The sequence below is a fragment of the Durotheca rogersii genome, assembly GCF_024521655.1.
Source record: "Durotheca rogersii strain YMJ 92031201 chromosome Unknown GGS23scaffold_2, whole genome shotgun sequence".
Lineage (NCBI taxonomy): Eukaryota > Fungi > Ascomycota > Sordariomycetes > Xylariales > Xylariaceae > Durotheca > Durotheca rogersii.
Genome location: NW_026251233.1, coordinates 1,154,835 through 1,175,542, shown reverse-complemented (window position 1 = coordinate 1,175,542; position 20,708 = coordinate 1,154,835). Strand labels below are relative to the sequence as shown.

General features: G+C 57.6%; 7 protein-coding genes and 1 non-coding gene across 8 annotated transcripts; 2 read left to right on the top strand and 6 right to left on the bottom strand.

Moving 5' to 3' along the window:
- Positions 1 to 96: 96 nt before the first annotated feature.
- On the bottom strand, positions 97 to 5,431 carry GGS23DRAFT_592722 (uncharacterized protein; the record flags this gene model as incomplete). Its single annotated transcript, XM_051517920.1, has 5 exons — positions 97 to 1,629; positions 1,689 to 3,018; positions 3,088 to 4,396; positions 4,457 to 4,612; positions 4,711 to 5,431. 5 exons carry the CDS (start codon positions 5,429 to 5,431, stop codon positions 97 to 99), a joined length of 5,049 nt encoding a protein of 1,682 aa, XP_051376116.1.
- Positions 5,432 to 6,001: 570 nt separating this feature from the next.
- Positions 6,002 to 7,303, bottom strand: GGS23DRAFT_548250 (DUF1687-domain-containing protein). Its single transcript, XM_051515135.1, has 4 exons — positions 7,077 to 7,303; positions 6,660 to 6,992; positions 6,403 to 6,503; positions 6,002 to 6,324 (listed from the first exon to the last, which is right to left on the bottom strand). The coding sequence occupies exons 1-3, from the start codon at positions 7,086 to 7,088 to the stop codon at positions 6,417 to 6,419; spliced, it is 432 nt and encodes a 143-aa protein (XP_051376115.1). The 5' UTR covers positions 7,089 to 7,303; the 3' UTR covers positions 6,002 to 6,324; positions 6,403 to 6,416.
- Positions 7,304 to 7,646: 343 nt separating this feature from the next.
- Positions 7,647 to 9,770, top strand: GGS23DRAFT_548247 (uncharacterized protein). Its single transcript, XM_051515134.1, has 2 exons — positions 7,647 to 8,140; positions 8,228 to 9,770. Exons 1-2 carry the CDS (start codon positions 8,049 to 8,051, stop codon positions 9,462 to 9,464), a joined length of 1,329 nt encoding a protein of 442 aa, XP_051376114.1. The 5' UTR covers positions 7,647 to 8,048; the 3' UTR covers positions 9,465 to 9,770.
- Positions 9,771 to 10,587: 817 nt separating this feature from the next.
- Positions 10,588 to 12,339, bottom strand: GGS23DRAFT_592719 (uncharacterized protein; the record flags this gene model as incomplete). Its single annotated transcript, XM_051517919.1, has 1 exon — positions 10,588 to 12,339. One exon carries the CDS (start codon positions 12,337 to 12,339, stop codon positions 10,588 to 10,590), a length of 1,752 nt encoding a protein of 583 aa, XP_051376113.1.
- Positions 12,340 to 13,655: 1,316 nt separating this feature from the next.
- On the bottom strand, positions 13,656 to 14,618 carry GGS23DRAFT_602517 (Phospholipase/carboxylesterase; the record flags this gene model as incomplete). The annotated part of the gene is made up of 4 exons (XM_051519334.1): positions 13,656 to 13,755; positions 13,848 to 14,245; positions 14,317 to 14,352; positions 14,427 to 14,618. The coding sequence occupies 4 exons, from the start codon at positions 14,616 to 14,618 to the stop codon at positions 13,656 to 13,658; spliced, it is 726 nt and encodes a 241-aa protein (XP_051376112.1).
- Positions 14,619 to 16,587: 1,969 nt separating this feature from the next.
- On the top strand, positions 16,588 to 18,340 carry GGS23DRAFT_176209 (LigB-domain-containing protein). Its single transcript, XM_051511592.1, has 6 exons — positions 16,588 to 17,046; positions 17,111 to 17,283; positions 17,351 to 17,511; positions 17,587 to 17,903; positions 17,960 to 18,103; positions 18,164 to 18,340. The coding sequence occupies exons 1-5, from the start codon at positions 16,756 to 16,758 to the stop codon at positions 18,092 to 18,094; spliced, it is 1,077 nt and encodes a 358-aa protein (XP_051376111.1). The 5' UTR covers positions 16,588 to 16,755; the 3' UTR covers positions 18,095 to 18,103; positions 18,164 to 18,340.
- An 813-nt stretch (positions 18,341 to 19,153) lies between these two features.
- On the bottom strand, positions 19,154 to 19,227 carry GGS23DRAFT_t9. The gene has a single exon. It is a non-coding gene; the product is annotated as a tRNA-Val (tRNA).
- Positions 19,228 to 19,365: 138 nt separating this feature from the next.
- On the bottom strand, positions 19,366 to 20,199 carry GGS23DRAFT_176211 (uncharacterized protein). Its single transcript, XM_051511593.1, has one exon. It carries the CDS (start codon positions 19,902 to 19,904, stop codon positions 19,443 to 19,445), a length of 462 nt encoding a protein of 153 aa, XP_051376110.1. The 5' UTR covers positions 19,905 to 20,199; the 3' UTR covers positions 19,366 to 19,442.
- Positions 20,200 to 20,708: the final 509 nt, after the last annotated feature.

Here is a 20,708-nt window from a genome sequence, read left to right as displayed (position 1 = left end):
CGTATATGCAGCCTCGAGGCGATCAAGAACCGCGAGATAGTTCTATTAATCGACGCAATCCGGATGCTTATGATCTTGCCATCTCGAGCATATCATCTATCCGCCCTTTCTCTCGCCATCAGGAGGCACCGACGACTGGCGAGCAGTGCTTCCTGCATTGCTACCACCCCCGTTATTACCGCTACCGCTACCACCATCTCTACTGCTATCGTCACTTTCGCCCCAACCTCCACCCCAACTACTTGTCTTCTGCGGCTGCGGCACGGTTCTCATCGACAGCGCCTCGCCCGCCGTCGGCGGCTGCAGGACCGAGCGCGAGGGGCCTTGGGTCCACACGCTCGTTGCCGTCTTCGTAGATTTGCAATCCACCGGCTCCGGGCCGGGCACAGATGCCGACTCAGGCTCCGGCTCGGGTGCCGGCTTGGGCGTAGGGGCAGTCATGGCTCGCTTCTTGGACGGGCCTGTGCGGAGCGGCAGCGTCGGCACGGCCGGCTGCACCCGCGGAAGGTTGTGCTTCTTTGGCTTGTGTTGCCTCTGCTTCTTCTTAGGCTCTTGCTTCTCGCCCTGCTTCTCATCCTTTTTTTCCTGCTTCTCCTCTTGCTGAGGCTCGCCTCCCTCCCCCTTGCCTGGTTTGAGAGGTACCTGAGCGGCGGGAGGGGCTGTATTGCTCGAACTTTCCTCCTCCGGCTGCTGCTGCCGGTCGTGCTTTTCATCGAGCTTTACCGGAGAGGCAGGGTTTGTCTGTGTGGTCTCATCGCTGCTGGTGTCGGGTGGCAGCTGAGGGTCAGCGGAGATAGTCGAGAATGGCTCCGATGGACGGCTGTCTTCGGAGGAGTCACCGCCGTTATTTTTACGGTTCTTGTTCTTCTTTTTACGGCCACCGCCGTTGCCGCCGCCATCACCATTCTTGATTTCATCGTTACTGGGACTTCCACCCCTATTTCCGTCATTGCTCAAGTTTTCGTCCTTAGTAGCGGGGTCGCCCCGAGAGAGTACGCGAGGGATGCTCAAATGGGACTGGATACTATTCGTATCGTCGTGAGCTGCGCCCACGTCATCGGCTGGCAATACGCTATTATGGTCGCCCCTGGGTGGGCTGTACTGCTTCTTGCCACGGCGGTTACCGCGGCCGTTGCTCTGCTGCTGGCCTCGCTGCGACCAGCGTCTCCCCCCTTCCTGAGGCTGATGCTGGCCCGACTCCATCGGCTGGAGGTGGTTCCCAGATGAGGGGGGTGCATAATCTAGGCTTACGGGCGCGAACTTGAATTCCTTAGCCCGCGGGTCCAGCTTCGTGTAGATCCCGCCCCTTCCCTTGCCTCTGGCGCCGCCCGCATTGTTGGCGGGAACCGTGGACGTGTGGTTCATAGTCGAGTTGGGCACTGGAACCTGACCTTGGTATCCCTGTAACGATGGGGGGCGCCCGCCTCCTCGAGCGTTGTATTCGTCATGGCCGTTGTAACCATTGGAAAGTCCTCCAGGCGCCGTCTGGAAGGGTGGCCCGTAGGCCGTAGGAGGCCTAGGCGCGTTGAAGTAACTGGACCGCGAATCATTAACACCCATCGTCGGGCCGAAGCCCGGGTTCGGACCCGAGAGGTACCGTCGCTGCAGATCAGTATTGTGTTGCGGCTGCTAGAAGTCCCATGTTAGCAAGGTCTGTCGTCCTATACAGGTAGCGATGACAAACATACCACTTCCTGAGTTCGGATGTAAACCGGCTCCATGGGCGGTGGCGCCGGCGTGAACGGCCCCGTGTTGCGGATCTCGTCGATGCGCTGCCGCTTAACCCTGAGCTGGTCCGGGCCGCCCGCGTATGGCGGCCGGGACGGACCCGTCCACTGGTTCTTCCTCACCCGCCCGGGCTGTTTCTCTCGTCCGCTGCCGTACGGGTAGCCCTCCGGCGAGCTGTCACGTCCAGTGGCGTCGGTATTCTCCTGGTAAGGGGAAGAATTGGCCGAGGGAACATTTGGCTGCGGATCGGGGTGGGAGAAACCGTTAACAGGGGATCGAGCCGATGAATTCTTTGAGATGTCTCCGTTTTGTTTCGTCTGTTGTCGGTCCGCCTCTGCTTGATGGTTGGCCGTGGGCTCGGGTTTCTCTGGTTGATATGTTGTCGCTGGCAGGATTTCAATTGGAGGCTCGTCGCTGCCACCATTAATATCATTCGTGGTTTTCCCTTCATCATTCTGCTTGGCGTTCTTCAATTCCTCCCTTCGCTTCGACCTCGCTTTCAGCGCGTCGTCCACGATGCTGGCGAATGACTGTTTACGGGGCGCTCCACTATCGACAGCCTTGCCATCCTCTGTGTACGCGAAGTCCTTGGCGTGGAGCTGCGCGTTGGACGGCTGGCCGTCCCAGCTCGGCGGCGGCAGCATGTCGAGTCCCCCGACGGGTTTCTCGGCCGCAGCGTTGTTGTGATCGATGTCTGGCTGAACGGCCCCTGAGTTCTCGGCAGGCGCACACTCGCCGTCTTCTGGTTTGCCGCCCATGCTCAGCTTCAAATCCTCAATTTTACGGATGACCTCGCCTGTCTGCGGGGTGCCGTAGTTGGGAGATCCCCCCTGACTTAGACTTTGCCCGATATGAGGACTGTTCTTCCGGCGAAGGGGAGAGATAGGCAGGTTCTGCGCTGAGTACCGGTCCAAGGCCTTATCGCCGTCGGATACACTGCGCAAATGATCGATCTTTTTCGGTGTCGGTCTTCCGTTCTTCTTAGAGTTGTAATACTTAGTTGTGGAAGGATCCTGGCTTCCTGACGGCTCCTCGGGGATCGTGGTCGGGACAGGGCTGCCGAACAAAGGCTGGCGAGGCTGTCCAGGCACATACGGGCCCGGCTGCCCCCCAGCGATGGAACCTCGATCTACCGCGGTAGGAGAGTACGTGATTTGAGGTGATGTACGGGGCTGGAAGTATTTAGACCCGACGCGCCACTTAATGCGTAGAGGTCTAGGGGAAATCGACGGCTCGATCCTGCCGTCCATGATCCGGATTGCCTCGGCCGCGGACCCTTCGTGGACAAATCTGGAAAGATTCTCGTTAGCAGGGAGTTCACAGGCGTCGACTTAGGCGAGGGGCGATAGGTAAACTTACTTTACGTGGACCGCGGCGTTCCCGTGCACATGAGACACGTTCTCGACCGGACCGAAGCGGCTGAAGATGGCCTGGATGTTGTGCATGGCGGCGGGGCTCGTATCGACCCAGTCCTTGAAGCCGTTGATGAAGATGGTGCGGTTGAACTCGCGGCACCGGTGACACGGGCAGTCGTCGAACGTGCATCTCTTTGGGTCGGCGCTCCGGAGCCGGGCCTCGTTGACACAGAAGAACGGCGGGGGGTGGTAGGCCCCGGGCCTGCCGCTGCCGTGATTGGGGTAGTGGATAGGGCCGCCCGGTCCGCCCGGTCCTGGTGGAGTGCTTGCAGCCGCAGAGTATGCCGTCGTCGGCTCGTGGTGCCAGCCATTGATATCGTTGCTATATCTTCGGCTGACGTTGCTATACTGACGCGGACGGGCGTAGTTCACCTGCCAGCCGTTGTTGCTGTCACCGCTGGACGACGACCGGCGGCGGTTTGCGCGTCCGTTAGGCAGCCTATACGGCCAATTGTTGGCAGGCTGGCCTCCAGGACAGTCAAGCGGCGGTTGAGCGTGCCCGTTCTGCTGCTGGCAGTGCTCGTTAAGGGGCTGCTCCGGAGAGTTCTTGCGAGACCTGAAGGTGGGGCCGTGGACCGGGTCCGAGCCAGCCAGCTCCCACGATCCGTTACTGGGCTTGTGAGGGCCGTGGGACATGGGGTGATGAGCGTTCCGGGAGTGGTCCGCCATCGAGGCTCGTCGGCCAGGGGAAGACGAGTTCGCGCTGGCGGGCGACCCGTCGCTAGAAGCTAGCGTCGCCGTGCCGAACTGCGAGGGTTCGAAAAACGGCGGTGTCTGGTAGTGCGCCGGGCCCCAGTTCTGAGGCTGGGGCTGGATCCGAGGGTGCCGGGACATATGCGCATGCATGCCGTTATTGTACACGGGCAGCGGACCGGCGGCAGGAGGTGCCGGCATCATAGGCTGTGGGTACGCCTGGGGAGGCGGACAGCCGCGAGCCGCCGGCTGCGGCGGGCCGTGGTGTCCCATGTACGAACCGACGGTTCCCGGAGCACCAGGAGCACCCGGAGCCATAGGAGGAGGAGCAAAGTTTGGCACGGCGGCGTCGGCCGGGACAGGGCCGGACGCTTGAGGCTGAGAGCAACACACCTGCTGCTCGCAGGCGTTATGAGGATTTCCAGTCATCTCGGGACTGTGGTCCGCATGGCTGGTACTGAGGACTGGCGCACTTGGGTATCGCGTGCCATTTGCCGCCATCTCAGAACGGACAATGGCTGGTCTATTGAGTACCTCCTTGGGAGTTGAGCCCTGGGTTGCTGCGGTATAGGTTAGCCATATTGATCTTAGCAAATGCATGCCCTTGTGAGGGGTCGTACAAGTTGAGACCTCCGAAGAGGTACAGGAGGCAGAGGAGCCATCTACGATAACGATACCGTTAACAACTCTACCCTTCCTGGCAGTGCCATCGGTCTTGTTGGTCTTGTTGGAGCTCGTCTGGCTTCCAGTCTCGGTGGCCGAGTTTTTAAGAGGTTCTGTTTAACCCGTTCTGTTAGTGGACCTGGTGAAGGCGGTGTGGTTGTCATCGAATAGGAATAAGGGGGTCGGTCAGCTGAGCTGGGAGATTACTTACCCGTGTTCTCAGCCCAGCTAGCTAGCCGGAATGGCTGAGTATGGATTCTACGGTCGGGCTTGACGGGCCCTCCTCTGCAGAGATCTGAGTATCTGGTAATAAGAATGCCTCGGACAGTGCCAAGGTAGAACTGCTCGAGCCCGTCGAGCTCAGACAGCTCGCCCTCGTCGAAGACGCTCAGGATGTCGCTGTCGACGGCAGGCTTCCAGGCCAGGAGCTTCTTGCGGGCGGCGTCTGCGGTGAGGACGCTGTCGATGTAGGGCTCGATCAACTGCCGAGCGGTCTCGAGGTGGTCGGGGTTGTAGTACTGGTTCTCGAAGTGGAGGTGGTGGATGACGCGCCACAGGTTCTGCGCGCCGTAGCGGTAGATGTCGAAGGCGTCGAAGTAGATGTAGAGGTAGCTATAGTCGGGGAGCGGGGCGATGTACTTGCAAGGGCCGTAGTGGACCTTCCGGATCTGGTCGCAGAAGGTCTGGATCTCGGCGGCGCACCAGTAGTAGCCCTCGCGCTCGTAGACGGGGTCCTCGACGTGGCGGAACGGCGCGGCGCCGTGGTTGGTCGAGAACATGGCGTGGGCCTTCTCCATATCGATGTCGGAGTAGAAGCTGACCGGGGGCTCGCCCTGGTAGAAGTACTGGAAGCCGTAAGCGGAAGGGGGCGGGGGAGGCCCGGCGGCCTCGATGGCCTGCTCCACGGTGAAGCCGGGATAGTTGGGAGGCATGTTGACGATGATGACAGCCACACACGCTTAGAGATAAGGCAAGTGAGTAGTTGCTTGGGGATGAGCGGATGGAGATGGAAGCAGAGATGCCAGAGAGAGGTTACAGGCACCAAAGGGGGGGAGAAATAGGAGAGAGATGATGTTGTGGCGGCTAGGACTAAAAGCAGTGTAGGTGTGAGATGAGGTTGACCAAAGTTGACGGCGGAGGAATAGCTGGTCAGGCAAGAGATGGAACTGAGCCTTTGGGTTGACGAGAGAAGTTTTATGGATGAGGAGAAGGACGAAAAGAGGAGAGGAGAAAAAAGGCAGTTATGGGAATATGGATGAATGTGTGCGGGTTGTGGGCGTGTTGCTGGGACAGGCGGTTGTCCCGGAGGCGAGTGAAGCGGTATACGCCCTAGGGGCAACCGTGTTGGTGAAGGGGACGACGGAAGCCATATATAATCTAGCCGAACAGACCGTAACTCGCGAGATTGCCCCATAGCAACGGCGGTTTGCATCTAGTTACCAACTCGATGCTATTATGGAACACGGTCACATGTGTCTCTGTCCTGCCCTGATTCACTGAAATTCTGCCGACGATATGTGATATAGATAGGCCTTGCTGTGCTATCGGGAGAGTGAATTTCGCCACATTTATTCACTTGTGCTTATACGGGCCGAATGTAGAACGGCTGGCTTGATAGAGATTGAATAGCAGCTTTACGACAAGCGAGGCGTAGGGGTGCAAACACTGTGTGACTAATTACAGTATAAGGAGAAAATCCATGTTTTCTTGCTAACAGGAGAGACAACAACCCTAGACGCCGATATGTAAGTGCCCTGAAAAGCAATTGAGGTTGGCGATTTGATCTAATTTCCTGACACTGGAGGTCCTATAGCAAATATAGGTTCTATGCAATAATTAGACAAAACGCCTGTGTCCGCATGGCCTCTCTCTCGCTCGCTCGAAATAGAGGCATATTTCTCACCTGGTTTCCGGTGACTAGTTGCTGTTCACTTCCTCCAACAATTTGAGTATTTCAGACTCCTTGTCACCAGCAACAACCCTGCCATGATTCCAATCGACGATCTACCATCTGAGTTAGCCTATCGCAGGGGCGTACAAGAGAGGCTACGGAGAGGGGGAGGAAATAAGATATAATGACTAGGAAATAAGAAAAGGGTGGAGTAGGGGATAGGGGAAAGCGAGGAATGGGAGAGAGAAGACGGAAGAGAGAAAGCATACCACGGGTCTCTGGAAGTTTTCGGCGCTCTCCTTGAACCTCTTCATGGCCTCGTTCTCGGTCGAGGCGCCCTGGACAAAAGAGCTAATCCTGCTCGTGCCGACGTACTCGAGGATGGTCTTGAGCTGGTCCGGCGTCGGCGGCTCCTCGGTGATGTTCAACTCGAACTGCTGGCGGTGGCGCTTGGGGTGCGACTGCGGAGTGTGGTCACTCGCCTGGTCCTCCGTCGCCGTCTCGGAAGCGTTGGCGGAGACCTGCTTTAGGAGCGCGACCGCCCTCAGCGAAGCGGGCGAGCCGGCCTTGTGGAAGAGAGTGACGGTGTCGAGGGGTTTGTGCTGGCGGCAGCGCCAATTAGCATCCTGGCAGAATATCCCCCACCAACACGGCCAACTGCGGTTGGCCCGGCGCTAGCCACTTACGAAGCGGAACATGCTGGCGATTTCCGGGTTTTCGCTGATTTCGAATGGCTGGAGACGGGCGTAGACGGGCAGTTGGTTGCGGTCTGGATTGGAAGAGAGCTGGCGGGTGAGCGCGAGAGCTGTGGATGGAGACAAGTATCGAGAGGCAGGAGTCGGAAGTCCCAGTAGTAGCTGGCCGCCGTGATGTCGTTGGATTTGCCGTTTCGGGATAGCTTAAAAAACGAAGCTGGCCGGCGAGAGGTGACGTCGACTCCGCCCAGGAACCGCCTGAGGTACCTACGTATCTTTCCGCATATGTGCATATGCAGCTGTAAGGTATTGCTGCTGCCATCTACCCTCAGATAGGTACCTAAGTATCTAGGTAGGTAGGTACCTAGGTACCCAGTAAAGTACCTCCTGCCATATGTACAGAGGTACCTAAGGTATAGATATACCTGGGTACCTGAGAAAGAGCCATTAGAGGAGGTACCTAAGGAAGGCACATCGCTGGTGGTTGCCAGGATACGCTCGCCGCAGCCGGGCGAGGAAGTCGCGCTGTACCTGCCGTATTTTTCTGGCGACATCCGTCGCACCTGCCCCAGCGCTCCCGCCCCTGCTAACGCCGTAAACATCCCTTCTCTCCCATCATTCTCTACCACCTCGACATCCTCTCCGAGGCGCCGACGTAGCCTTCGCCATACCTACACACGCATCACCCGCACCATACGTACGCATTTACATACGTACAACACACTCACCACACGTTCTTTAATCCTCCCTTCAACTGGATCGTTGCGATTAGTACACACACGCGCGCTCTCGTCCCTCCGTCGTGACCATCGGCGCCCTACCTACCTACCCTTCCCACCAATACCGTCGGGTCCCGATCGGGTGCCTTTTTTTCCTCCTTCTTTCTTTGCTCGGCGCACCCCGGTGCTGTCTCTTGTATTCTGAATTCCCGGGCTTCGATCCAGGCACGGACCGACCAGGACAATGCGACCTTTGATCCTACATAACGTCCCGGATGAGGAGCTCTATACTGGTGATGATGGCATTCAACGCCCTTACGCCATGATCTGGCCCGAGTACGTAACAACTCTTCCCTCTCCTCCCTCTCCACAGGAGGCCGTCACCTCTGAACCCAATCCGCTTACCACTGTGGCGCACCAAAGAGGCGACCGCCAGCGACCCCTTCCGCGCACGCGCGTACGGGAGATTACCGAGACCGGGTCTTTTGGCAAGTCGACGAGGAGATCGCGATCGCGGACTGGCAGCCAACCGCCGAAACGCGAAGATGCTACCATGCAAAACGCGGATAAAATTTTTTCGAATTATATTGCCAGCCGACAGCAGGCCTCTAACGCCGCGGCGGCGACGACGTCCGGAACCACCCCTTCCCCCCCTTCGCAGCGCAAGTCGAGTTATCTAGGACAACCCGTCGCGCCCCCGGCGGAGGAGGTTACCTCCACCACCCAAGCCTCGACCTACCGGAAAGAGCCTACCGAAATCATCCTAAGGGGCTACGCTTCGCCCTCGCAACAGTATGCTGCCATAAACCATTACGAACAGTTGGCGGGGAGGATATGCGAAGACTACTCGAGAGAGCCGCCGATGGAGTCGCGAAGATACAAGTCCGATCTGCGAGACCCTGCGCTGACCAGGCGAAAACCATTATCGCCAGCCGAAAGAGCGAAGGTGAATCGAATTGCTAGCGGCGAGCATTGGGTCAAGATTACATTCGAGTCGTCCGAGGCAGCAGACACTGCGCTGTATGCGTCTCCGCAGAAGATTCTGGGCTACCTGGTCTATGCCGAACCCTTCCGCAACCTGCCTCCTAAGGAAGATGCTGCAGTGCTTGATGTAGCGGGAGATGCCGGCATGCTCGGCCCGTTTAGGACTAAGTCTTTCGGAGCCCCGTCGAGACAACCATCTCAAACACGCGCGGAGAAAGGTGCGGCGTTTTCCAACTACTCATTCCCATCGAACGACCGAGCGGAAAGGACCGAAGCGCAAAAAGAGTCTCCCACCGGGTCCCAAACCTCCACTCAGACTATCGACACGGCCACCGCCTCGACGGCCACCGTGACCGGACCCGCCGCGGATGCGCAGCAAAACAAGGAGCAGCAGGACAGCGCGTACTGCCGACGGATCCCCGAAGCCCGACGAGTCAAACTCCTGCCGGCCGACCAAGCACTGGCGCCGCAGAAGACCTGGCAGCAGCGAATACTCATGTGGATTCCCTTGCTCGCGTGGTTCGGCGGCTCCATGATCGGAAACGAGGTGCCCCGGAACGATGTTGGAGAGTTCGACTTCAACCGGGCGAGCCTGTACTGGAAGATCATGTTCTACCTCGACCTCTGGTTCGGTCTCTTCGGTCGTGAACTCGTCAGTGGCGATAAGGACGACTGACTTGTCTATCGACGCGTCCGGATTTTTTTTCTCCCGTTTTAAGAAGCCAGAATCTTTTTTTTTCTTTTTCATCGCGTGTATATTCACATTACTCACATATAACGAGGAGGACCAAGGGGGCTAACCACCTAACGGGCCGCCTCACGGTTCAGCGGACGGAGGAGGCACAGGGAGCCCACACTACACGCATTAGCCGGGTTTGACGAGAAATCATTTGTAAGGAGTTTTACCAGGATCGGACAAAAAGGAGAGAGAGAGAAGGACTCGTGGATGGAGAAGGGCCAGCATGTGTTTTTTTTTTTTTTTCGCCAGACGATCGTCCCCACCATCCCGGAATAATCAAGGTATCCATTCGTACATAGACGCAAACCCCTAGGCATGGCGGCGATGCGCTATTACTGACTGGTTTCCCCCCCTTTTCTTTTCTTCCTATACGAGGCCGGGATTTTGTACAATACTCTATGCATCCATCGGTACATATAATGACAGCATAGCCCGAGTCGAGATGATTACTTCGAGCTCACGTGTGCCTATACGAGCGCGGGGGGGGGGGGGTGCCTACGTTATGGTGTCGCACAGAGAAGGGGATGTGCGTGATATCGACACGGGGCCCAGGGGAGGTACGCTTCGTGCTCGCGGATTTCAAAAAAAAAAAAAAAAAGGAGCGCGGATGTAGCCTGTCAGTCTTGTCATCTCTGTCGTAACAATTCGGGCACCAACCCCCCTCCGTCTCATACATAACATACGTACAGAAAGCATGGATCTTAGTTGTAGCAACCCCTCGCATACAAATGCTAGCAAAAGCAGCCAAACCTGGCCTAACCAAGAGCCCAACCAAACGGAACCCGTCTGCCCAGCAAGGCAGGAATGAAGCCGACAGTCTTTGTTTCTTATTCATTCATGTCTACCCCCAACCCCCCCCCCTTTCCCGCACCTTTCCTGTCCTCTCTTTCTATATGCCGGGAGGTGGGTGCGGTAGAAGTAGGCGTAGTAGTTAGAAGTAGTAATAGTAGTTGTTGTAGTAGTAGTAGTGATGGTGGTACTACGTGGGCAGGTGGCGGTGCCCGAAGCACGTCGTCTATAATAAAAGTCATGACCAATCTCTCTCTCTCTCTCTCTCCTATCATCTATCGTCCACTGCCGGCCCCTTGTCCGTTATCGTCGGCGGCGACTCGGCACGTTCGCTCACGTCTATATAGCCGTCGGCCACGCGCGCTTCCAGGCGTGGCTCGTCTGCCACCGGGGGCTCGGGCCCGTCGTCCGACTCGTCCCTGTCCGTCTCTATGCTCGGCCGCGTCTCCGGCTCCGAGGCGGGCGCCTGAGGAGCCGGCAGCTCCATCGCGGTCAGGACCGAAGCGTCGTCCCGCTCTTCGGCCGCGGCCTCGGCCTCGGCCTTCTCTCCGCCGTTGCCGTCCCGGTCTTGGCTTTCGCCACGTTCGTCGTCGTCGTTGTCGACGCGACCCTTAGCTTCCGTTTCGCCCTCGGCCTCGCCCCCGAACAGCAGCGCCTCGGGGTTGATGACGACGTCGGTGGCACGGCGGCGGATAGGCTGCGGGCTGAACGGCCGCAGGCCCTGGTTCTGGTTGAAGTCGTTGAACAGGCCCTCCGGGTCTCCCCCGAGGCCGGGGCTGCTGAGGCCGTCCACGCCTACGGCACGCCCGCTGCCGTCACGCTCGCGGTCGACGGCCCCGACGAGGCTCTGGTAGTGGTCCTCGGAGTCGACGAGCAGGCTGTCTGCCCGCCCGTGCTCGCTCTTTCGTATCGTGCGTCCGGAGTCTGAGACTGAGTCCGGTGCGAGTATGCTCTTGGGCGGCAGTATGCTAAATAGCTTTGCCCCAGCCCCTGCTCCTCCGATACCGCCGCCATCTAGATTCAGTCCAGGCCCTCCGTTCCCTCCCATGCCCACCGTGGCCACGACACCGACCGGGACGTCCTCATCGCTGGCGAATAGGTCGTGGCCCTTCTCGAGGAGCTCGTCGAGGCCGCCGCCGGTCCACCCCTTGCGGGCAAGGCCCTCGAAAATGTCAACCTCGGCACGTACGAGGGAGCAACTAGCGTCGAGGATGCGCTCTGACGTCTCCTGGCAATCGCGGAGGAGGGCGCGGGCGTGGGCCGCGTGGAGGGTGGTGAGGCCGTCGAGTCGCCCCGTGAGCGTGACAAGGTGCTCGCGAAAGGCAGCAACGTCACGCCGCCGCGGCTGGTGGTAGAGACGCTGTCCCTCGCGCTCGAGCCGCCGGATCTCGCGGCTCCGCACCGCCGCCTCTTTCCGATACGCCTCATCCTCGTCCTCGATCGCCCGTCGCCACCGGTCAAGCTCATGCAGTAGTGGCACCTCAAATGACCGGTACACGGTCTCTGACAGGATCTGCTGGTGGTTCGCCACCAGGTGATGCAAGCCGCTCGCCCCTAGTAGCAGGTCCGCGGTGCACACGCCCTTGGTTGTGAAACTATTGCTGAGGCTAGCCACGCCGCCGGGCGGTCCGCCGACGGCGCCGGCAGCAGCACTAGTAGTAGTAGAGGTGGTGGTGCCGGCGAGAGGGCCGAGCGAGTCCGCCCGCGACTCTTTCAGCCGCGCGCAGCACTCGAGGGCAGACCCGAAGGCGGAGGCGGCCGTCGACAGCGTCGACAGCGCGATGCGGTACGACTTGGCGGTTGACAGCAGGTCTGAGTACGCCTGCTGCGACTGCTCGAGGTCGTTCTTGGTGAGCACGGTGTGGGCGGGGCGAGGCGGTGGCGGCAGCGGCAGAGTGTAAGTCGAAAGCGGGTTCGTCGAGGCGTACGAGAACGTCGGCGAGTCGGGCGCGGGCGGGTGCGAGGGCGAGGGCGAAGGCGAGGGCGGCCGAAGCGGCGGAGGAGCTGGTTTTCTCTGCATCATATTTAGGTCCCCTCTGTCCTCCTGTCGTCAATTCCTATCCTATCCTACCGGACCCTCCTTATGCTGTCTCGTATCTGTCTCGCCTTGTCTCTAGTCAGGGGTGGTTCGGCCTGCACCGATTCCCCAGCTCGTTTCCTTTTGTTGTTTCTCCTCCCCTCTCGAGCCTTGTTATTCTTCTCGTTATCTCCTCCCCCTCTTCTTCTGCTTCCGCTGCAGGGCCGTCCGGTGTGGTGTAGGCGGTTACTATTGGGTGGGGCCTGTTTACTTGGTGTTTACTGGGGGCAGATGCATCCAGCGCGTATACCTGACAGCAATGGGTGGCTGGTTACGCTGGGTCGGCCGTCGTCGAGGATACGGCGTGCTGGTTAGGCAGAGGGGTAAACCCGGCAGGATGGGAGACTGGACTGGCTGCTGCTTATTGGGGTAACTTGGTCTAGGCTATCGACGTATGCGAAGGAGAGGGCGAAGACGAGACACCACAACTCGGTAGCGGCACAAGACGGCGGAGGAGGGTTTTCTGCATCGAGGGGGTGCGAGGTTGGTTGGCAGACGTCAATCACAGCGTTACGGAATCACGATCACGGGCAAGCGGCGTGGAGGAGGAGGAGGAGAAGGAAGAGGAGGAAGAATAAAATGACAGGTAGGTTTGGTTGAGGAGTGGGCAAGCTCGTTAAAGCGGAGAGAAATAACTGTAGAGCGAGAGAGTGCTGGCTGTGGCGGCGGTCCAGCGCAGTCAAGTGCTTGGGCCCCAAAAGCCAGGGCGGGACCCTCCAAGTCTGGCTGGTGACGCGGACTCCACCGCCCACCACGATAAGATAAGCACTCCCTGCGCATCCCCGGCAACTCACACGTAAGTATGAAGGCGTCTGTGGAGGATGTGCAAAAGTGCCCAAGGTCTAGCAAAGTCTAGCGAGGTCTAGCGAGCTCTAGTTGTCTGTATATAGAGGCATGTAGCCCAGTATGTGTGAGGGGAGGTTATGCGCCGGACCGCCAGCACGTAGGCGTGGCTTGGGGGGGTCTGACAGTGGTTGTAAGTCGCCGAGTGGAGGAGGGGCCCATCTTTCGTACCCTTCTCTTCCTCCTTCTGTTCCCCCTCTGCCATGCAGCTATTTTCCCCGAGACATCCCGTCACGCCCATCTCCACCCATCCACGAAGGCAAAGGACACGATGCCATCATCCTCTCGTCGCAGCACTCACTCTACTTTCCGACTCTACCCATCTGCCAGCATCCTGCTTCTAAAAAAACAGAGACCCCGTCCCCGCCGAGCCGAGCGGTAAGCTTGCTGCGTCGTGTTTACGTAGGTAGGCAGAGAGCTCATAGCTCGGATTTCTTGTCTTCGGTGGGCGGTAGACGTGCTCTAAGAAATGCCTCGATCTCGTCGAGTTCCTCCACGCAGGCCGAATGCGGCATCTCTCTGCGATGGCCAGGGGAATCAGCCCGAGACCACTCTTCCGGAGGCAAGGTAGAAGGAGAGTGGATGACGTAGCACTTGACCGTGGTACTTACGGATATGTCTTCATGGTTACGTCGAAGCCCTCCTTTTTCAGCTTCTCAAATGACATCTGGCCCAAACCGTAGGGGACGACCGGGTCCGCATCGCCGTGGCACATCAAGATGGGCGTCTGGCGGTTCAGGTCGCTCTCCTTGAGGAAGTCGGCGAATTTATCGTCCAGCAGTAGGTAGCACGAGAGTGCGACTATGCCGGCGAGCCGCACCTTGCCCGTCAGTCCGGAGAAGAGAGACATGGCACCGCCCTGGGAGAAGCCGCCGAGGACGATGCGGTCGGAGGGGATGCCGCCGTCGATCTCGGTTTGTATCAGCTCGCCCAGATACTGCCGGCTCTGCAAGATGCCGGCCTGGTCCTGGTCCCTCCTGAGGTCGTCGATCTTGCCGCTCAGCGCAAACTGAGAGAAGATGCGCTTTGGTAGTTAGAACACAACCGTGACGCCGGATAGGACGTGTGTACAATACTTACAATGTCATACCACGCGGGTAGGGACATGCCGTCGGTCTACCGCTCACCCCCCCCCGGCCGCTGTGAGCTCATTGAACACATGTGGGAAGGCCCGAGAACGGACAACTTACCGCCGTGACAGGGATGCGCGGGGCGTGAGGCAGGACAAACTTGACCTCGTCTAGCCGCTGCCGACGCCTCCAGTTCTCGACCGCGCTAGCCCATCCGTAGCCCGAGTCGCCCAGGCCGTGGACGAAGATGACGGTGGCCGTGTGCTTGGCGGCGGCCGGGAATATCAGAGGCGGAGCTCGCCGTATGGACATGGTGGGATCGGATTCTGCACCGGCGAAGAAGAAGGGGGCAAGCAGAAGAGAGCAGACAACGAAGAGGGTGAATACACCGGAGGCCGAACGCATCCGCTAGCCGAACTAAGTAGATAGCGAATGAATGCCGGTCCACTTTAGCAACTAGACGCTGCGGTGGCGGGCGGAATGTGCTGGGTATTGGTGTCGGGGCTATCGAAGTCTCGGGATGTGGGAACGAGAAGGAATTCGGGAGAAGCAGAGAGAGGGAAGAGAGATACGGACCGACCACCGCTAGGGCCCCGTTTGCTATTATATAATTGTCATACCACCACAGACTGGGCTGCTAAGCCGATTAACGTGTATGCATGCCGTCGCACAAGGGCCTTGCCGACTCAATAGGCCTAACGGACAAGCGATGGTTGAAGGGATTCCACCGAACCCATCCCCTCCCCCCCCAAGCAACCCAGACAACTCGAATATTCCACCGCCTTGTCAGGAAAGGGGTTGGTTTACTAGAATACGACACCTGCGTACACTACACGAAACGGCTTCAATGCCGAGCTTCTTTTTTTTGTTTTTCTCTTTTCTAAAAAAGGGAAATCTAGGGGTTTTACTTGTATTTTCCACTGTACGAGGGTCCTTGAAAAAAAAGAGAAAGAATAAGACCGTGGGACCAAGCTTGATGCTATATCAGGGATCGGAGAACATACCCAGTTGAACTACCAATATAAGCTTATAGTTACCTACCTGGGGTTGGAGACGTGGCAAAGCGGGCATCTACGCTTCTATATCTACCTACGTTAGAAGTGGCTATATCTACCTACATGCCCACCTAGGTAGGTAGATTGTTGTGCATATTCCTGAGCGGATCGTGTGTCCTGATGTCCATCGAGTCGGCCGCCCTTCCCACACGACCTCAACATTTTCACTCCACACCTCCACACCTACACACACCTACAACACACGATGATACTTGTTTCGGAACTTGGGTGGAGAAAGAGCCCTGGTAGGCTACCAACGAGAGCCGTACATAGGTGACGGGCGGCGATCGCCTTCGCGAGGGCCAATGGCGCGGAGCTGGTGGGAATCGTAAAGACGTCAAATATACCCTATTAACCACAACGAGAACGCGAAGGAGCCCGTTAGAAAAAGATCTACCCGTCCTAACCCGCTACCGTGCTAATACCTGCCCTGTAGGTATATGCCCGCCCCGCGAACCAGCAAAGTTGCTGAGCGGACGCAAAGTTGGTTCTTTAGGTACGTTACGTTCTAGTGGCGAGGCACGCGCTCGGTATAAACCCCTTGCCTTGGATAACCTGTCTAGGTATCTATTCCCATACACACCGGCTCTCCTTCGTAGAGGCCAATGCCGGTGGCGGATGGGAAAATTCCGCATGCTGACAGGGACGTTATCGAGCGGGAGTTTCTCCGGTTATGTACACGGACATGCTTCTCTCGTCTGAAACCAGAAGAAGATGTTCAAGAGGGACGCCTGGGTACGTAGGTCCCTACCCAAGGTACCTGTCATGACACTGCACCCTCCTCGCAAGGCAAGGTATACTAAAAAGTACCTAGGTACGTACCTAACCTAGAAGATAGTGCGTAAGAGTCCTCATTGGGTGACAGCAGCTACTAACTGCCCCACAGCAAGTTGGCCCGCACCTCCCTCAACCAACTTGCAGGTGGCTAGAACGAGAGGGCAGGGGCCTGGTCCAGTTCTAGTCACGTCACACACCAGCCGGGCCCCACTATCGAACCCTACCTAGGCAGCCCCGCAGGCAGCGCAGAAGTCGCAACGCGCGAACCGCAGTACCTAGGTACCTACCTACCTCCTACACCTGTAACTTAGACCTTAGGTAGGTACTTAGGTAAGACGGGGTCGGAAGCAACGACGAGGTTCGGAAAAACTCCTGTGCTGACTGATCCTTGGTAATTGCTGAAGAATTAGAGGCTGTTCGCCATAGTGGGATGGGATTGTCCACCCAAGCGCCACAGTACCTTAAGTGGCCTTCCCTCAGCGCTGCCAGACCGTCTAACGAACCACCTCGCCCACTAGCCCGCCTAACGCCCCAGGTGGGATAATGTGGGATACGGCTCTTGGGATCGCCTCTACAAGCGTGTTTTCGACGGTACAAATGGCTTCCCGCCTGCCTGCATGTCTGTCGATGGCTGCCTCTGCACAGTTAACCCCCTCCCTAACCATCCCGCCCGCCTCCACGTCTATATCGATGCTATGAGATTGATAGCCAGACTATCCTTGATCGTGTCTGTAATTGTAGCAGCTGTGGCTATCATCTTCTCAACACCGCTCCTTCGTACCCTGCTACCCCTTTCCGCCTTGAAGCCCATACGCTCACTACTGACCCGACCTCCGCCATCTGCGCAACCCTCAGCATCCATGGCAACCCATACTAGGCCCCCCGTCTACTTTTTCAGCCACGGTGGTGTGAGTTCACATGCCCCCTCGTACAAGTGCTGCGAAGCGGCCTGCTGACGCCGGTCGCCGGTAGCCAAACGTCCAATATGAGACGGGCCATCCCGTCTACCCCGTTCTTCAAAAGATCGGCAAGGAGATCACCGAGAAGGTGAAACCGAAAGCCGTCGTGGTCTTCTCCGGCCATTGGGAGGCTGGGTCCAACAGTATCGAGGTCAACTCGGCGGAACACACAGATCTGATCTACGAGTGCGTTCCCTGCCGTGGCAAACCGCGATGCGCTCCGGGTCGTCGACGCTAATAGGACTCGCCATAGCTTCTACGGGTTCCCGCCTGAATATTACAAGGCTCAGTACCCGAATAGGGGAAGCCCCGAGCTGGCATTTAAGATAGTCAACCTTCTTACCCAGGCCGGCATAAAGGCGAGGGGAGTAACTCGGGGCCTCGACCACGGTGTTTGGTCGGGCTTCTATGTCGGTAGGCTTCCGCCTTTCATAGGTACACTACATGCCGGCATCAAGGATTAAGCTGATTTCTTTTTGAAAAAAATAGCATTCAACCCCGAGAACAACCCTCTCAATGTTCCCCTGGTTCAGGTGAGCCTGTATTCCAACCAGGACGTGGATATGCACTACCGGCTCGGGCAAGCCGTGGCCTCGCTCCGCGACGAGAACATCGTCATCATCGGCGCCGGCATGTCCGTGCATAACCTAAGGGATATGTGGGTCACCCAGGGCGATCCGCAGCCGTTGCCCTACACGGTGTCGTTCGACGAGGCTTTGAAGGAGGCCGTCGAATCCCCGCCGAGCGAGCGCCAGTCTCGCTTGAAAGAAGTTGCCAAACGCCCCGACGCGAGGCAAGCTCACCCAGTGAGTCTCAACTTTCCCCGAGCGACCGCGAAGACAGAAACTGACCCCCTCCGTAGCGGTTTGATCACTTAATGCCGGTTTACGTAGCGGCCGGTGCGGCCGGTGATGATGCCGGCAAGAGGACGTGGACACTGCACGAAGGCAGTATGGGGTGGGCGCAATATCGATTCGGACAGGTCCCGCAGTCGTAAGGGATTTCGGTGGGTAGAAGTCTAGTCACCCCAGTTTTTCATTAACACCTTCTAAGGATGTAGTAAAAGCGCGGGGCGGTGACATTATAACGAGCTGTATGAGTACCTACAACAAATTACTCACCGTTACAAACGGCGAAGGGGTCAATTAATATATACTTGCACTATCACTGCCCCTCTAGGCCTGGTAATATAACGATGGCCTAATCATCGACATTACCCATCTTGTTTCCACTGCTAGACCCATGTATGGCACGGAAATATGGTAGGTGTTGCGACTCTAAGAGCAGAACTAGAAATTGTACCGATTCGATCGCAACGCCGCCATAACCCTAATATGGGAAGGACACGATCTACATGGTGAAGTAACTCCAAAACATATTAGAGCCGCCATATAAGCTTTCCACATCCGAGATTGGGCAAGAATGCGAGATGAACCCAGGCGAGCGACACATAGTCCAAGGGATACCGGAAAATAAGAACAACATGAAAAATTCCCCCGTATCGAACCCGGGCCGGCTCTTAACATGTCAGCCCATCCGTTTTTTTAAGATGACAACCGTGGCAGCGAAGCCTCTCGGCGGCCACACAACTTACAACATCAAACACACATCATTCCAGGGGGTAGGTCTCGAATTAGCACGGCCGTTTTCAGATAGCCACGGAGAATCAGGCCAAGCACGCAGGAGCCGGCGCCTGCTGTCGGATCCCACTGCAGTTAAGCAGGGTTGTTCGACTCTCGTGCAGCATTCGGGGTGTATCGCAGCTCTTTACTACGAGGAGAGCGCCGTGTTTGGGAACCCTAAGCTATTCGGCGGGCTGATTTCTTTCACTCTGTACGCCCTCCAGGACGGACCGCCTAGGTAGCTAAGAACGACGCTAGGTGGGTTCTTGAGTTAAGATCTTCGGGGTAGACGCCTGGTATCTCAAGAACAGATCTCTTATAATCCCGGGTGGGGAGCGCCTGGAGGCAAAGCTGGGCGGTAGGCACAAAAATAGGATGGGGTGAGAGTCAGGTGCCGACAAGGTTAAGCAAAAGGTTAAGCAAAAGGTCAAGGTTGACTTCGTCCAGGCTCGAACTGGAGACCTTCAGTGTGTTAGACTGACGTGATAACCAACTACACCACGAGGCCAGGTTTGTGATTGGGCGCTTCGTGTCCAAGGCACTGCTAAGTACCTGAGATTTGCTTCCACGTAGAGTTACTCGTAGCGGGTCGATCCAGTTTTCGCTTAGGTGCATATCGCGGGGTCTTCTCATCCTCTAGGCGGGCATTAACCAGGCGGACCACGACAGCCCGTTTAGGTCTTGTTTTTCAAGTGATCCACCGATCTAAGCATCCTAAGCATCCTAAGCCTTTGCCAAACGGCGACGGCTACGGGTGATGCCTCGAGGGCAGAGTGGAACGGCGGCTGGGCGGCTCCGGACGAAACTATTCCGATATTTTTTAGGGCGAATCCTTCTTTCAACCCTCCCTCTCTCTTCACCTCGCCGGCTCTTCGCCGAGGGACGAGGAATGCTTGGTAACAATATGGCTACTACATTGACAGTAACGACAACGAAAGAGGTCGTGTGAAAAGAACGAAGCCGAGGAAGAAAAAAAGGACCCAAAAATAGAAGAGAACCGATGGTGTCTTGCGTCAAGCTCGACGTAAATTCGGGATCCACAGATACGGATCGTGAAGTTGGTTTCTCCCCGGCATCACAGCCCCTGCTCCCCAGACCCGCAGGGTACGGAGTAGATTTGTCATCTGCCTTACAAGATGGAATACTTCCTATCTCGCGTGCGTCTACCCGGGCCGTGAACCACATGCATAGTAGCAACTGTTACTTAGCCTCGATGCTAGCGACGAGTCCTCGGCATATCGAACGTCAGAGGCGCGCCATCAGAGGGTGATTTTTCTCCACGGGGCGGGCTGGGCAGGGAGGCTATTTATCGGGCGTCGCGACTCTCTTATCAGCCCGGCTGCCAGCCCGCCCCCCCAATGGTTGGCCAATCCACCCTGATAAGTGCCCGCTTACACGTCCACGGGGGTCCCAGATTTACAACCTCAGGCTCGCGGAATCCCCCGGACCCCTGGTTTTGTTTTGTCTTGGATCTGACATCGCACGATTCTATTCGCCGTCCTTATCGCGACCTCGAGAGCCGCTGCTTGTGTCGACTTAGAGATCGAGTCTACGCCTACCTCCCTGTTGTTACCCAGCGAACCGGTCTGCCTTCGTCTCGGGGTGGGCACCTACAGCCTGCATATAGGCGGCGGCCCGTCAACGAGCGCGCTTCAAGAGCAGCCGTAGCCGAAGCGGCGCTGAGCGGGAGAAGGAGGGCGATATAGCGCCATCCTCGGCGGAATACCTACCTACCTACTAGCTGCACGTCTCGACCTGAGCGAAAAGTTGGAAGATTAACCTAGATGATGGGGAACGATACGCTCGTGCAACGCAACGCAGGTACTTCGGCAGCGCTCCACGATGGCGGTATCAAGGCTACACTGCGCGACAGGCGCAATGAGACAGCGTCTCCGTAGACCTGGTCGTTGCCAACAGCCCGGCCAAGACCGTGATAGGTTCGGTTGCCGACGCCCAATAGTCCTCGATGCTCCCATAAGACAAAGAGGC

Excerpts from the sequence above, each read along its gene's own strand:
- GGS23DRAFT_548247 (XM_051515134.1), top strand. The coding sequence starts at position 8,049 with ATGCGACCTTTGATCCTACATAACGTCCCGGATGAGGAGCTCTATACT. Across the intron at positions 8,141-8,227 it reads TACGCCATGATCTGGCCCGA|AGGCGACCGCCAGCGACCCC; the intron begins GTACGTAACAAC and ends GGCGCACCAAAG.
- GGS23DRAFT_176209 (XM_051511592.1), top strand. The coding sequence starts at position 16,756 with ATGTCTGTCGATGGCTGCCTCTGCACAGTTAACCCCCTCCCTAACCAT. Across the intron at positions 17,047-17,110 it reads ACTTTTTCAGCCACGGTGGT|CCAAACGTCCAATATGAGAC; the intron begins GTGAGTTCACAT and ends GGTCGCCGGTAG. Across the intron at positions 17,904-17,959 it reads ACGCGAGGCAAGCTCACCCA|CGGTTTGATCACTTAATGCC; the intron begins GTGAGTCTCAAC and ends CCCCCTCCGTAG.
- GGS23DRAFT_548250 (XM_051515135.1), bottom strand. Across the intron at positions 6,504-6,659 it reads AAAACTTCCAGAGACCCGTG|ATCGTCGATTGGAATCATGG; the intron begins GTATGCTTTCTC and ends CTCAGATGGTAG.
- GGS23DRAFT_176211 (XM_051511593.1), bottom strand. The coding sequence starts at position 19,904 with ATGTGGTTCACGGCCCGGGTAGACGCACGCGAGATAGGAAGTATTCCA.